The 13,443-nt window shown below is 48.0% G+C and overlaps 2 protein-coding genes across 2 annotated transcripts in view; both read right to left on the bottom strand.

The window, feature by feature from the left end:
• Positions 1-13,443, bottom strand: part of LOC123287442 (GTPase IMAP family member 1-like) — a 221,816-nt gene that overhangs the window by 173,550 nt on the left and 34,823 nt on the right. The gene's annotated exons all lie outside the window — the stretch shown is intronic.
• On the bottom strand, positions 6,358-11,121 carry LOC106831126 (GTPase IMAP family member 5-like). The gene is made up of 3 exons (XM_014841154.3): positions 11,071-11,121; positions 8,406-8,454; positions 6,358-7,181 (listed from the first exon to the last, which is right to left on the bottom strand). The coding sequence occupies exons 1-3, from the start codon at positions 11,104-11,106 to the stop codon at positions 6,358-6,360; spliced, it is 909 nt and encodes a 302-aa protein (XP_014696640.3). The 5' UTR covers positions 11,107-11,121.

Raw genomic sequence — 13,443 nt, 5'->3', positions numbered from 1 at the left:
AATCTGTTATTCTTTCATTTTTTCCTTGTCTTGCGTACATGTGTCCGCAAATGCCCTCCAATATTTGTCATTACTTATTGTTTCTGCCTTGATTATAAATGGAAATGTGACTTTAAAGTAAATATAAGTATTACGGTTTTTAAATTCTCATGTGGACCGTAGCATATAGAAATGTATAGCTGGATCAAGGGAGGGCTGGACGTCCGTGGGTAAAATGCCCTCCTCGGGGCATCGCAAGGGGCGCGATAAGGGGAGTAGTAAAGACAGCGGGAGATGCACCACGGGGCCTGAGGGGCTCGTGTTTCGGAGCTGGTCTGCTGTGTACTTGCTCCAAGACCTGGGGCACAAGAGGATTCCGTTTTTTTCTTGAGATGCATATATTAATATTAATCTTTCTAGCTTTCATGGATGATGAAATAATATGGTGGAAGTACTTTGTAGGTTAAATTCCGTGACTATGATACAGAAATAGAAATACCTGAGGAAACTTTTCATAATAATAAATACTCATCAATAAATAAATTTCACACTCATAAATAAATTTCACACTCATAAATATTCCATATTTATTATTCATGAGAATAAATACTTCACATTATATAGAAGTGTATAGAGTTGGGAGCTAGTGGTAATGCAAGGTGGGATATGATTAGTTGTTGAATACATTTACAAAGTGCAAGAAGTATAAGAAGATACATTACTATATCTGTCTGTCCTATTGGTTCTGTTTCTCTGGAGACCCTAATCCAGTTAGACACACGGAGAAAGTCCAGCTCCCAAGGCCCAGATTCACAAAGATGCCTGAGACTGAAGCTGGACAAGAACAGAGGACACTGCCCTGCCCCACTCTGTGCCTCAAAAGCAATTAACAATTGACAAGCAGTTTTAATAACAAGTAAGAAGCAGTGGCCTCTACCACAAGGGAGGGTCAGGCCTGGAGACACTGGGAGGCAGAGTTGTGCAGAGATGACTGGAAGCTGAAGGCGGGCAAAGCAGGAACACTGAGTAAAACCTTATGGTATCTGAGTGCCCACCCTAAGCACAGGCAACTCTCAGGAAATACAAGCCTAAGGTGCACAAAGGGAACCATAGCAACAACCCCCACCAGCTCCCCTCCTGGGTAGACTGACTCAAACCCCATGCTCACAGCCAGACAGGAGAAACCGGATTCCACTTCTAGGCACAAATACTATTTATCTCAGTTTCTACTTTCCTTCTACACATGATGTCTATAATTTAATAAAATTATGAAACATTCAAAAAAAGCAAGAAAAAAATTGTACATTACCAAAAGACCAAGCAATCAACAGGCCAGACTCAGAAACAGTCCAGAAGTTGGACAAGGATTTTAAAATAACAACGAGGACTGAATAAAAAATGTGGGTAACATGAACTACAAGAAGGGGAATTTCAAGAGAGAGACGAAAACCACGAGTCAAAAATCAGTGGCAGGAATCCAAAGCCCTGTCGGAGATGAAATCTTCCTGAGCAGGGATATCAGTAGACTCAGCACAGTTGACGAAGGAATCAGTGAACTTGAAGACGGGTGGAGAGAAAGTCCCCACACTGAAACAAAAGCTAAAAATGAGGGAGAAAAAGAAACAGAACAGAATATCCAAGAGCTGTAGACAATATCAAACGGATTAACATACGTATAACTGAAGGCCCAGAAGGAGAAAGGAGAGGACATGCAGAAGAAATACGTGAAGAGATTTGGTTGAGACTCTTCTAAAAATAATGAAAGACACCAAGCCACAGGTCCAAGAATCACAGAGAAGCCCGGGCAGAATAAACACAGAAGCAAGCAAACAAACAAAAGTCTAGACGCTTCATATCCACACTGTTAAAACCAAAGATAAAGACAAAAACTTAGAAATAACCAGGGGAGGGGCCGTCCAGTGGTGTAGTGGTTAAGTTCGTGTGCTCCGCTTCAGTGGCCTGGGCTTCGAATCCCAAGCATGGACCTAAACGTAGCTCATCAAGCCATGCTGTGGTGGCATCTCACAGACAAAGTAGAGAAAGATTGGCAACAGATGTTAGCTCAGCAACAATCTTCCTCACCAAAAAATAAAAAATAAAAATAAAAAAAATAACCGGGGAAAAAAACGTTATATTAGAGAAATAAATATTGTAATTACAGATGATTTCTTGTCAGAGCCTGCCATTCAGAAGACAATGGCGTGGCATCTTTATAATACTAAAGAACAAAAGTGTCAACCCAGATTTCTATAAACAACAGAAATTTCCTTCAAATATGAAGGTGAAATAAAGACTGTCCAGCTAAAAAATGCTGAGATAATTCATTGTCAGCTTACCTGTGCTGAAAGAAATATTAGAAGAAGTTCTTCAGGCAGAAGGAATTAATGTGATACCAGACAGAAATCTTTATTTACATAAATTAAAAGCTCCAGAAATGACCAAAAGAAAGAAGATAAATATAAAGGACATTTTTCTTACATTTTATAGCTCTAAAAGATAATTGTGTAAAACAAAACTACTAATAACATATTAGGGAATTTACAGCATATGCAAAAGGCAAACATGACAACGTGGGAGGGAGAAATTGCAACTATACTGTTGTATGTTTCTTAAACCACATGCGAAGTGGTCTAATATTATTTACAAGTTCACTGTGATAAATGGTCTAAACACCCCATGAATAAAAAGCAGAGACTATAAGATAGGGTTAAAAATCAAGACCAATCTGTAGGCTATTTACAGGAAACTCACTGTAAATATAACTGGACTGGTTTTCAATTGCTGCCTAACAAATGACCTCAGACTTGGCAACTTAAAACAACATACATTTGTTATCTCATGGTTTCTGTGGGTCAGAGGTCTGGGCACCAGCTTAACTGGGTCCTCTGCTCAGAGCTTCACAAAGCTTCAGTCAAGGGCTCAGCCACGCAGTGGTTCTCATCTGAAGCTCAGGGTCCTTTTCCAAATTCACTCGAGTTGTTAGCAGAATTGAGTTGCTTGTGGCTGTAGGACTGAGGTCCTCCCAGAGGCTCTAGAGGCGGCCCCTCTTGATAGGCAGTTCACGGCATGGATATTTGCCTTCTGCAAAGTCAGCAGGAGAATCTCTGGCTTTTAAGGCTTTCTTGAGCAGGTCAGGCCACCCAGTACACCCTCCCTTTTGACTAATTCAAAGCCAGCTGAGTAGGGACCCTAATTACATCTGGGGGTCTCTTCATCATTGCCATCTAAAGTGACCTCCATCCTATTCAAGCTCTGCCCCACTCAGAAGGAGGGGATTATCCAGGGCGTGCACACGAGTAGAGGGGATTGTGGGCCATCTTAGAATTCTGTCTACCAGAACAATAGAGACAGGCTAAAAGTAAAAGAATTGGGAAAGAAAACCATGAACATACTAACGAAAGGAAAGCTGAATGGCTATATTGATAAAAAGGTAGTCTATAGAACAAGGAACCTTACTGAAGAGAAAGACAGACATTACATAAGGATACATGTGTTAATTTACCAGGAAGACACAATCCTAAAAATGTATGCACCTAAAATAGAGCTTCAAAAGACATGAAGTTAAAACTCAACAAATCAAAAGGATAAATAAACAGATCCTAAATTATAATTGCAGACTTTAAACCTCCTTTCTTAGTAATCAGTAAAACACCCAGGCAGAAAATCAGTAAGATTACAGAAGGTGTGAACAATACTTTTCCCTTAAGGTCAAGAAAAGCTCAGGCTGTCCATCCCAACCTCTCCAATTCAACATAGTAATGGGCATCCAGCCAGCGAAATGAGGCAAGGAAAGGAAATTAAAGTCATACAAATTGGAAGGGAAGTAATAAAGCTCTTTATTCAAAGATAACATGATTGTCTACATACAGAACTCCAAAGAGTCGAGAAAAAAAGATATTCTAGGACTAATGACTTAGCAAAGTAGGAGAAGACAAGGTCAACATGCAAAGATCAATGGTATTTCTGCAATGAACAACTGGAAAGTGGAATTAAATCATCAGTACCATCACAATAGCATTAAAAACCATAAAAACCGCTTTGGGATAAATCTAAGATTTTTATGCTGAAAACTACAAATGTTGATTTTGAGAAAAATCTAAGACCAAAATAAACGGAGAGACAGACTATGTTCCTGGATAAGAAGATTCAATGTTATTAAGATGCCAGTTCTCCCTAATTTAATCTACAGAGCAATGCAATCTTAATCAAAATCTGAGTGGGACTTTTTGTAGATATTTACAGGCTGCTTTTAAAACTTATATAAAAAAACAAACAATGAAAAGTATTTTAAATAAGAAAAAGTTGGAGGATTTACCCTCCCTGATTGCAAGATTTACTATAAATCTACAGTCATCATAAGTGCAGGGTTTTGGTGAAGGTTAGACATATAGATCAATGAAACAGAATAGAGTCCAGAAATAGACCTCTGCAAATATGATCAATTAATTCTTAGCAAAACTTACAAAGTAATTCAATAGAGAAAGAATAGTCTTTTCAAGATATGGAGATGGAAAATTGACCTTCTACTTGTCAAGAATCTTGATGCATACCTCACACCATTTACTAAAATTAACTATGTGATTTTCTGAACAGCATTTCTCTACTCTTGGTCTCAGTCTCCTTATCTGTAAAGTGACAGAAAAAAAAAGAAGGAAAAGAGCTATTCTAGATAAACTCTGAGATCCTTATCCTTTGCTTTCACCTCCTACACTGTATCCTTCTTATCTTTTGCATTCGTCAACCTCATTTATTCACTGGGTTAAACTTTCAATGAGCAACGTGTGCATGCAAGTCTCCCTGAGGCTAATGGCAGCAGAGGCCATGGGTGTCATGGAGAAGCTGCAGAAGGTCATGACCTCTTATGACTTCTTACGTTGTCACTGAACTGCTTCTGGCACCTCTTGTGCAAATCAACCCCCTTCACCCTCTCTGCAGTGGGTCGGTCTTGCATTCATTTTTTATCCTTGTCCAGGGCTGTGCTTCCCTTTCTCTGAAGAAGAATAAAATGTGACAAGTTTACTTTTCCTTTGGATAAAGGCAATTCAGTAACACAGGTGGTCACCCCAATTACCAGGTGAATTTAGGATGAACTCCGTGTGACAACTGGCGTCATCAAGTTCTCTTATTTGGGGACTAGTAACGGTTTATCTCGAGACCATGTAAGTCGTGGGCGGCATCTGCTGGGCTGTCTGACAGGGTGGGATGTCCTTGTCTTTGCAATCTCTTCGAGGACTGTGATATGACGCCACTCTAACACTTGTTCGATGACAAAACTGTTTCTTTCTCTTCTATTTTGGTGGAGAGGTTTTGTGGATTGGCGGGAGATTTAATGTGTTTTCCCCAACAAATCTTAGACAATCATTATTATGTGACTCTGAGCCTAAACTCAAAAGTCAACAGAAAGGAATCTGGAGATTCTCTGGGACAAGACTGGCTCCTGCCTAAGCCCACGCTGTGCTCTCCAGCTGGCTTTGCAACATAGTCGTTTTAAGTCCGTTGCTCCGGCCTTAAATGTGCCATCAGTTGACAAACCTAGGAGCTACTGCCCTGCTCCCAACCCGCGCCTAACAATCGACACACAAGCTCCAGTCCCAGTAAGGCCCCATGGGGCTTGTCTGTCAGATGGCACAGAAGGGGCAGCCAGCACACGGGGCCTGGGGAGCCCCTCAAAGTCACGTCCTCAGCGCTGTGCTTCCAGGCCCTTTGTGGACCAGCAGTGCCTTTCCTCCCTGGTAAGCAGGAACGTTCTGGAATCAGAGGATGGAGAAGGGGCCTGGGGAGTTGGGTGGTGCAGGTGCTCCTGCGACGGGTGCTGAGGGGAGCGGCTGGTGACCCACAAGAACTTTCCAGGGTCACAGGGGGCGTTTCTGAACCCGAGGGATCCGTCACTGCCTGCACAGCCTCTTCCTCCGCATCTTGCTTATTCTAACAAGTCGCGAAAGGAAATGGGAGGGGGCCTGGCGGTCCGCGGGCTCTGACAGGAAGCGGCCGGTGCAGGGGGACGCGCACGCCCGCGCGCTCGCTGCTCCCGGGTCCGGTGCGCAGCCTTTCGCGGTCGACCCCAAGGGACGCGTCCTTGGCTGCGGGGAAGGGGGCGCGCTCCATAAGCGCCTTTTCTCCTCTTTCCCTGCTGCCGAGCCTGGAACCTTCGGCTTCACGCGCGCTTCCTCCTTCACTGCGTCCGCCCCGCCGCCTTCCCGACCCGCAGACCCGACGCGCCCCCAGCGCCCGGTAAGGGGACCCGGTGAGGGGCCCAGCGTCTGCGGGGGGGCGGAGAGCCCAGGGGTTAGTCCAGGCTGCTGACTTCTGGTGTGGTCCCACATGGGTTCCCATACTTCTGTGTTCGCTCAGCCTGAAAGGGGGCGATGACGGTGAGCGTTATGGGCAACAGCAGAATCCTAGGGGTGCAAAGCAGACTTGGAAACGCTCCCCCTGCGTTGCCAGCCCTCGAGCCACAGCGCTCTCTGTCAGGTCTCGCCTCTGCTTCTCCACCTGCAACTGCACCCTGGCCAGGTAGCACCCGTGGTCTCCACCCACCCCGGCCCCATCTCGCTGGAGCATCTGTGTGTCAAAGAAGAGGTCGTTGCTGTGGAAGGCGCCCTCGCGCTCCTTCTCCAGCCTCTCGACCACGGCCATCAGCTGGGCCAGCTGCTCCCTCTGCTCCTCCCCGGTGGCCCGGTTGTTGAAGGCGCAGTACCTCCTCCCGCACTCCTGGACCAGGCTCCTCAGGCTGTGGTTGTCCGTGTTCGCTACATACTCGTCCAGGGAGTCTCCCCCTAAGTCCTCCTTGTGGGTGAAGAGGACGACCATGTGTCTCACGGCTCCTGCCCCAAAGATCTCCTTCACTCTCCTCACCGCCAGCGTGTCCTGGGCAGTGAAGCGCCCCAGCTGGGTCACCAGCAGCAGCACGTGGGGCCCTGGGGCCGAGAGCAGGTAGCAGTCCCCAATGTCCTTGTAGGTCTCTTGGGTCTGGGCCTTGGCCTCAAAGATGGAGGGCGTGTCAACCACCAGAATGTTCCTCCCATTCCAGGTGCCTGTCGCCTTCTGGCACGTCCTGGTCACGGACTGGGCCGCCAGCCTGGACTCAAACGCTGGCTGGCAGAGGATGCTGTTCCCTGTGGCGCTCTTCTCGCTGCCTGTTTTGCCCACCAGGAGGATCCTCAACGGAGATGATCCTGGAGTTGAGCTCTCTTCTCCTCCACCTGTTAGAGCGCATGAAAAGTGAAGGTGTAATTGCTGGGCCTGAATGTCTGTGACCCCCAGATGGAGATGTTGAAACCCTAACCCCAGTGTGATGGCATCTGGAGTTGAGGCCTTTGGGAGGTGACTTGGTTTAGATGAGGCCAGGTGGGTGGCAATCCCATGATGGAATTAGTGTCCTTATAAGAAGAGGAAGGGGGGCCAGCCCGGTGGCGCAGCGGTTAAGTTTGCATGTTCCGCTTCTCGCCGGCCCGGGGTTCGCCGGTTCAGATCCCGGGTGTGGACATGGCACTGCTTGGCACGCCATGCTGTGGTAGGCATCCCACATATAAAGTAGAGGAAGATGGGCATGGATGTTAGCTCAGGGCCAGACTTCCTCAGCAAAAAGAGGAGGATTGGCAGTAGTTAGCTCAGGGCTAATGTTCCTCAAAAAAACGAAGAGGAGGAAGGGACCAGAGCTCTCTCTCCACCATGTGAGGACACAGCACCCACGAAGCGGACTCTCACCAGACATTGAATCTGCCGGCACCTTGATCTCCAACCTCCCAGCCTCTAGAACGGTGAGGTGGCAATATCTGTTGTTTACCACCCACTCTACGCTATTGTCATCCAGCAGCCTGAACTAAGAAGGTAATAAGTGCCTTTTGAGGAGGAGGAGGATCAAAGACAAAATGGAAAAGACCCAGAGAAATGGCGTCGATGATCAATTAGGCATCACACCCTCTGTTCCCATCACCGGGCTGTGCTCAGAGCAAACACCAGACTCCCTCTCAGGTAGAGACCTGAGAGAACCCACGTGGGGCTAGTGGAATAAACTACCCCAGCTGGCCAGAGCCCTTGGGACCTTTCCTTTTGGGACTGCCGAGTTTTGCCACCCTTTCTGGAAATTTCTCTCTATTTAGTTCTCACCCTGAAGGCCTCAAGCTGCTATTTGATGCTCAGCGCCTCCTACAACCACTGAGATGTTCATACTCTCCTTTCTACTCCTCCCATCCGTGCCCGGTCTCTGTTGTACAAGATGACAGGGTTTTATCTGGAGAAACTTACCTTCACCAAGGACAGCACGACAGCAAACAGTCTAATAGGTTGTGTTTCCTGGGGAAATGCATTTGCTTTGTCTTGGGGTGACTCTAGTCCTGTGCCTTTCACTGCAAGGTGGGAGGTTTGCTTGCCCAGTGCTGAGTTTGTGGCCCCAAGTGTCGCGAAGAGCTCCACCAGATCCTTACCTGTGGTGACGGTGTCTTTCCCGCCCTTCTGAGGCCCTTCCATTGTGTTCTAGAGGGGAAAGATGCAGGGATTGTTCATACCGGCAGTGGATGTGACACCTGACACAAAACCCCACATTTTATAGATGAGGAAATTGAGGGGAGACAAAAGGACTACTGACGGTCACACGTAATTTAATGGATGAGCCAAGACAAAAGCCCAGGTCTGCTGACCCTCAGCCGTTCTTAGCACTAGACTGAGCCTCCTCCCGAAGAGGGTATAGACAGCGCCAACATGCCAGCACATGCATGTGGTTTCCTGTGACCTGTATTTAGCTCATAGGAGGCATTGAACATGTGCTGTCCGCCCAGAAGACCAATCAAGGAGGTTAGTGATTTCCTGTTGAGCTCCTGCTGTCTCGAGCTCTTGTCTGCCTTTAGGGTCTCAGTCCCGGCACCCCAAACTCAAGTTTGCCTGGCAAAGCATCCCCCTTTGGTAAATTCACAAAAGAAATTCCTTCCTCAGCTTCCATGGTGATGGTGGAATGGAGGGTGACCAAACATCCGCGTTTGTCCAGGGCTGAGAGCACTCCCTGATCAAAGGACCTTCAGTGTTGGAACTGGGAAAGTCCCAGGCAACCAGGATGAGTTGGTCATGCCAGGAGTAGGAGATCATCCTGAGTCCAAGCGCTGTGGAGTGGAGTGTACATCCAGTAAACAGAGGGAAGTCCTGATTTGTTAGGCTCACGGCAACTGTTACACTATAGAAGATCCATCTTCCATGTTCTTACTCGAATAGTCTTGTGCCAGTAGCTACCCCGGGGCATCTCTCTTCTGCCCACTCACCTTCTTGAATTGTCTTCCAGGTACCTTTCTCCCGATCCTTCTCTTTCTTCCTACCTCCTACTTCCTGTTCTCAGGGAGGGTGTCCATTCAGGCCCCACCCAAGAATGATTTCTCAGCCTTCACTACCGGGAAAATCCTACACAATCCTCTCCAAAGCAAATCAGGACCTTGCTGTGTGCAAAGTTTCAGGGTATTTTCCTTGAACAGGTTCAAGGAGTTGATGCTGAAGAATGACTCTCCACCTGTGGAATTTCAGGATCTATGACAGGTGAACAGAAAAAAACACTGTGAAAGAAGTGGGTTTTCCCAGTGCTCCTTGGGATCACACCACACAGGATATGGTCCAAGCCCTCCACACGCAAAACCAGCCACAGCGATTACCTTGGCAGGAAAAATAATTCCATAAATATAAACAGCTTGGGAATCATTTGAATTTAAGTACCAAACGTCAAAACCCAGCTTCCGTCAGCCAGTTCCCAGGTAACATCACTGTAACTCGTTCTAATGGTGTTTTAGAGCCAAAAGAGAAACGGTAGCAACTTTCCACGCTTGGAATCTCTTCTTTGACCAGTTCCCACAGAAACTAGTCGACTCTGGCTTGTAAAGTCTGTCCCAGCCTCTGTACAATTCAAGGGAGAGTCATCCAAGCCGAGGAACCACCATACTGATTATGCAGCTCAGTCCTGCGTTTACGTCCAAGCAAGTGCCGGCCTGTTGGATGGAAGCTGGTCCTGAGCATTTGCTGCCGTCCTGCCATCCTCGAGGGGGCCTTTCAAATCGAGTATGATGGTTGTCTTAGGTGTCAGCTTGGATGGACCCTAGTACCTGGTGATTTAATCAAATACAGATCTGGGTGTTGCTGTGAGAGTATTTTGCAGATGTGGTCCAATAAAGGTGGCCCTCCAGGATGTGGGTGGGCCTCACCCAATCAGTTAAAGGCCTTAAGAGCAAACACTGAGGTTTCCCAAAGAAGAAGAAATTCTGCCTCGAGACTTCAATATCGACTCCTGCCGAGTTTCCAGCTGCTGACCTGCCCTGCAGATTCTGGACTTAGCAGCCCCCACAATCGCGGGAGGCAATTCCGTCAAATAAACTTCTTCATATATTTATATTCTATTGGTTCTATTTCTCTGGATAAACCTGACTGATGCCTCCATCCAGCTAATTCTCTCCATGGAAACCCAGAGAAGGAGCAAACCTGAACGTAGTTCTCCTCTGTGGCTGGTTCCTTTGAAGGATGAGGCCTGTGGGGAGATTGGCTTTAGGACGTGATTGCGCGGAGAGCAGCACGGGGAGCATGTTCCTTAGAGATCAGCTTGTTCCCAATGCTGATGATTTTGAAACTGAGATGCTCTGTCTTCCCGTGAACTGACGTTGAGTCATCTTGAATTGTGGTCTCCGGAGAGGGCTAGGGACGAGGGGCTCCTGAGCCTCCGAGGGAAATGCACAGCTGCCAGGAAAGTGACAGGAGTGGTGAGCACTGAGGGGCAGAGAAGGTGGTGCTGGAAGAGATGCAGACAGGGGGCTGGAGGAGGGCGGGAGCTGTTGCGCCTGGACTCCTGGAGACAGGAATGAGCTCAGAGATCAGGTGACACCATCCACTCCTTTTAAATGTGAGGAAACAGACACTTCGGGGTCAGGGGTACATAATACAGCCATTGCACAAAGAGGCCTGTGCCCAGGGCTGTGGGATGAAAGGCCATCAAAGGGAGACAGTAACCCCTTCCCAATGTTTCCCCGCAAACTGGGAGCCCAGGCAGGACCCGCGTGTGCTGCGGGGTGTGCTGGGAGGGGTCGGTCCTCAGGCCCTCAGCTCCATCAAACAATGCTACTCACTCACGTGATGTGTTTGGCCAGGCGACTGGTAGCAGGCCATTTCTTCGGAGAATGAGAGGCTTAAATTGCTGCTCTCTCAGAAGCCAGCCTGCGTAGAAAGAGAAGTGAAAAAGGGACTCCTTCGCAAGAACCGTCTAGGTTTTACTCAGTTTTCTCAATTACTTGTTGAGGAGATTTTCCCTCTGCAGTCACCGTGCCGCCTCTAGTGCAAACCGCCACAGCTCTTCCACTGGGTGCAGGGCTCCCAGGGCGTCCCCTTCCCTGCTCCGTCCCCTGCAGACACTGCACCCTCGCTGCCACATCTCTCCCTCAGGACTTCACCATCATCCTGCTTCCCCCGCTCAACAGCCTGTTCAGGGCTGGCCATCAGCACCCTCCTCATTTTATATCCATCGATCCCTCCATCAGTTCACTTAAAAATGGTACTAAACACCTCTATTGCCAGGCATTCCTCTCCCTACACTTGGAGGACAGATCGACCCGTTCCAAGAACAGCTCCTGCCACAGAAGCATGATTCCCTCCACCCACCTCGTGAAGCGCTATTGCCTGCACCATCTCCACCACACAGGACTGAAAGAAGCCTGTAGGGATGGGAAAGGGAGGGACACGCTTGGGAAATGGTGGGATGGTCTGGAACTTGGGCAGATTATCCTACCCTCATTTGCCAAAAGTAGTGATACCATCCTCCCTGCTTGCTCCCCTGGAGCGTTGGAGACGGATGGCACGCTGGTCAGGAAAGGTTAATGAGGTGCCCTCATGAGAAACCACCACTGTCAAGGGTGTGAGGCAGGGGAATGCCCCAGGAGCAAAGCCCTGCTGTTTATAACTCCATCCTGGCTGACGAGGGGGTTAAATAATGTTCGTAAGCAATAAACTGAATTTATCAGAAAAAAAGCAAATGGTTTACCTGAGCAGATCAACTTGAGTCCTACTCTGAAATCTTTCTCTTCTCTTTAAGGTGGAAACTCTTTCCACCAAATTGTATTTAAAAAAAAATAAGATAAAATTGAAAGATGAACTTTCAGCCTGTTCTTCAAAGGGCATCCTATGACTTCTGGGGACAAGTGGGCAGGGGATTCAGGCCATTATCCGTCACGCAGCAACGTGTGAGCACCTATACATGCCCCAGAAATGGGCGCAGCAGCCATTCTGTGCGCACGTGAAAACACTTTTGCACAAACACGAGAAATAAGCTTGTTAGTATCACCAGAGGGCTACAGTCTGAGCTCACTCAGTGCAAACTTTAGGTTCTGAAATATATGGTAGTAGTAATTTTCCAGCTTGCACTTAGTTCAGGCATTGGGGTATATAAAAGTCTGGACCATGATTATTCAGGTGACCCAGAAGCCCTCAGAAAAGCCTGAGGAAGAAGCTTTTTGGCTATGGTTTGTTTTTAATAAGAGCTCCTTTTCCTTCTCCCCACCATGTCTCTGTAACACTTGTGTGCCAAAGAAATTCTCTGCCAGGGTTAGTCCAGAGAATGGAGACCCAGAGAAGCCAAGGAACGCTGCATCCCGAACGTGGCCATCCGCTGCCCTCACTGTTCCAAACTGGCCCGCGGTGCATCTCCACACCCCACCGTTTCCTCTCCTTCATAAAGACGGTTTCCTGTATGTGATTCGAGATGGCAGCAAACACGGAACTGAAGACAGGCACCTTGCTGGAGACGTTCCATGACCCTGACCTCCCTCTAGGTTCTCTGTCAAATGCCCTGCTCTCAGGTTCCCCGTGCTTTGACCCGAGAGGGAAACAAGGTTTAGTAGGTTCCTTCACCGAGGTGGACCTGCATTTCCACAGAAACCAGGAGACGTCCACCCCCACCCCCCGCAGTAGGCAGAGTGACAAGCACTTAAGAGGGGGACTCTGGTGGGCCCTGGGCCCCCACACGACCCTGCTCGGTGCTCCTCCTCTGCCTCCGGGTGCTGGCCCTGCTGGGGCCCCTGGGGGGCCTGAAACACCTCTCTGGGGACATTCTTACTGTGAAGGGGCAGTTTGATCTGCCACTTGGACGTGTGAGTTCAGATTAATATGGAAAAACAGCCACAAGCAGAAAAGTGGGCTACAGGTGCCTCTGGGGTCTCTGCTCAGTGTGGAGGGGAGGGCAGCCACAACGCAGGCAACAGGCACAACTCACCGTTTGCAAATGAAAGCCGTGCTTCACTTACAATGTTAACACTCCCCTATTGATACTGTGATTTAACTTCTCAGACAACATTAGCTACCACCCGGAATGCGGGGATGCGTGCCCTCCTGCTGTAGAGGACGGAAAGGCGTGCTTTTAACATGTGGAAGGCACAATGGATTTTCTTGTTATTAGCTAGAAATGTCTCTCCCATCTCATTTTTGCCAGGAAAAAGAAAAGAAGGCTAAGGATCA

The sequence above is a fragment of the Equus asinus genome, chromosome 1 (genome assembly GCF_041296235.1).
Source record: "Equus asinus isolate D_3611 breed Donkey chromosome 1, EquAss-T2T_v2, whole genome shotgun sequence".
NCBI lineage: Eukaryota > Metazoa > Chordata > Mammalia > Perissodactyla > Equidae > Equus > Equus asinus.
The sequence above is the reverse complement of the archived record's forward strand: the minus strand, read 5'-3'. Positions and strand labels throughout refer to the sequence as shown.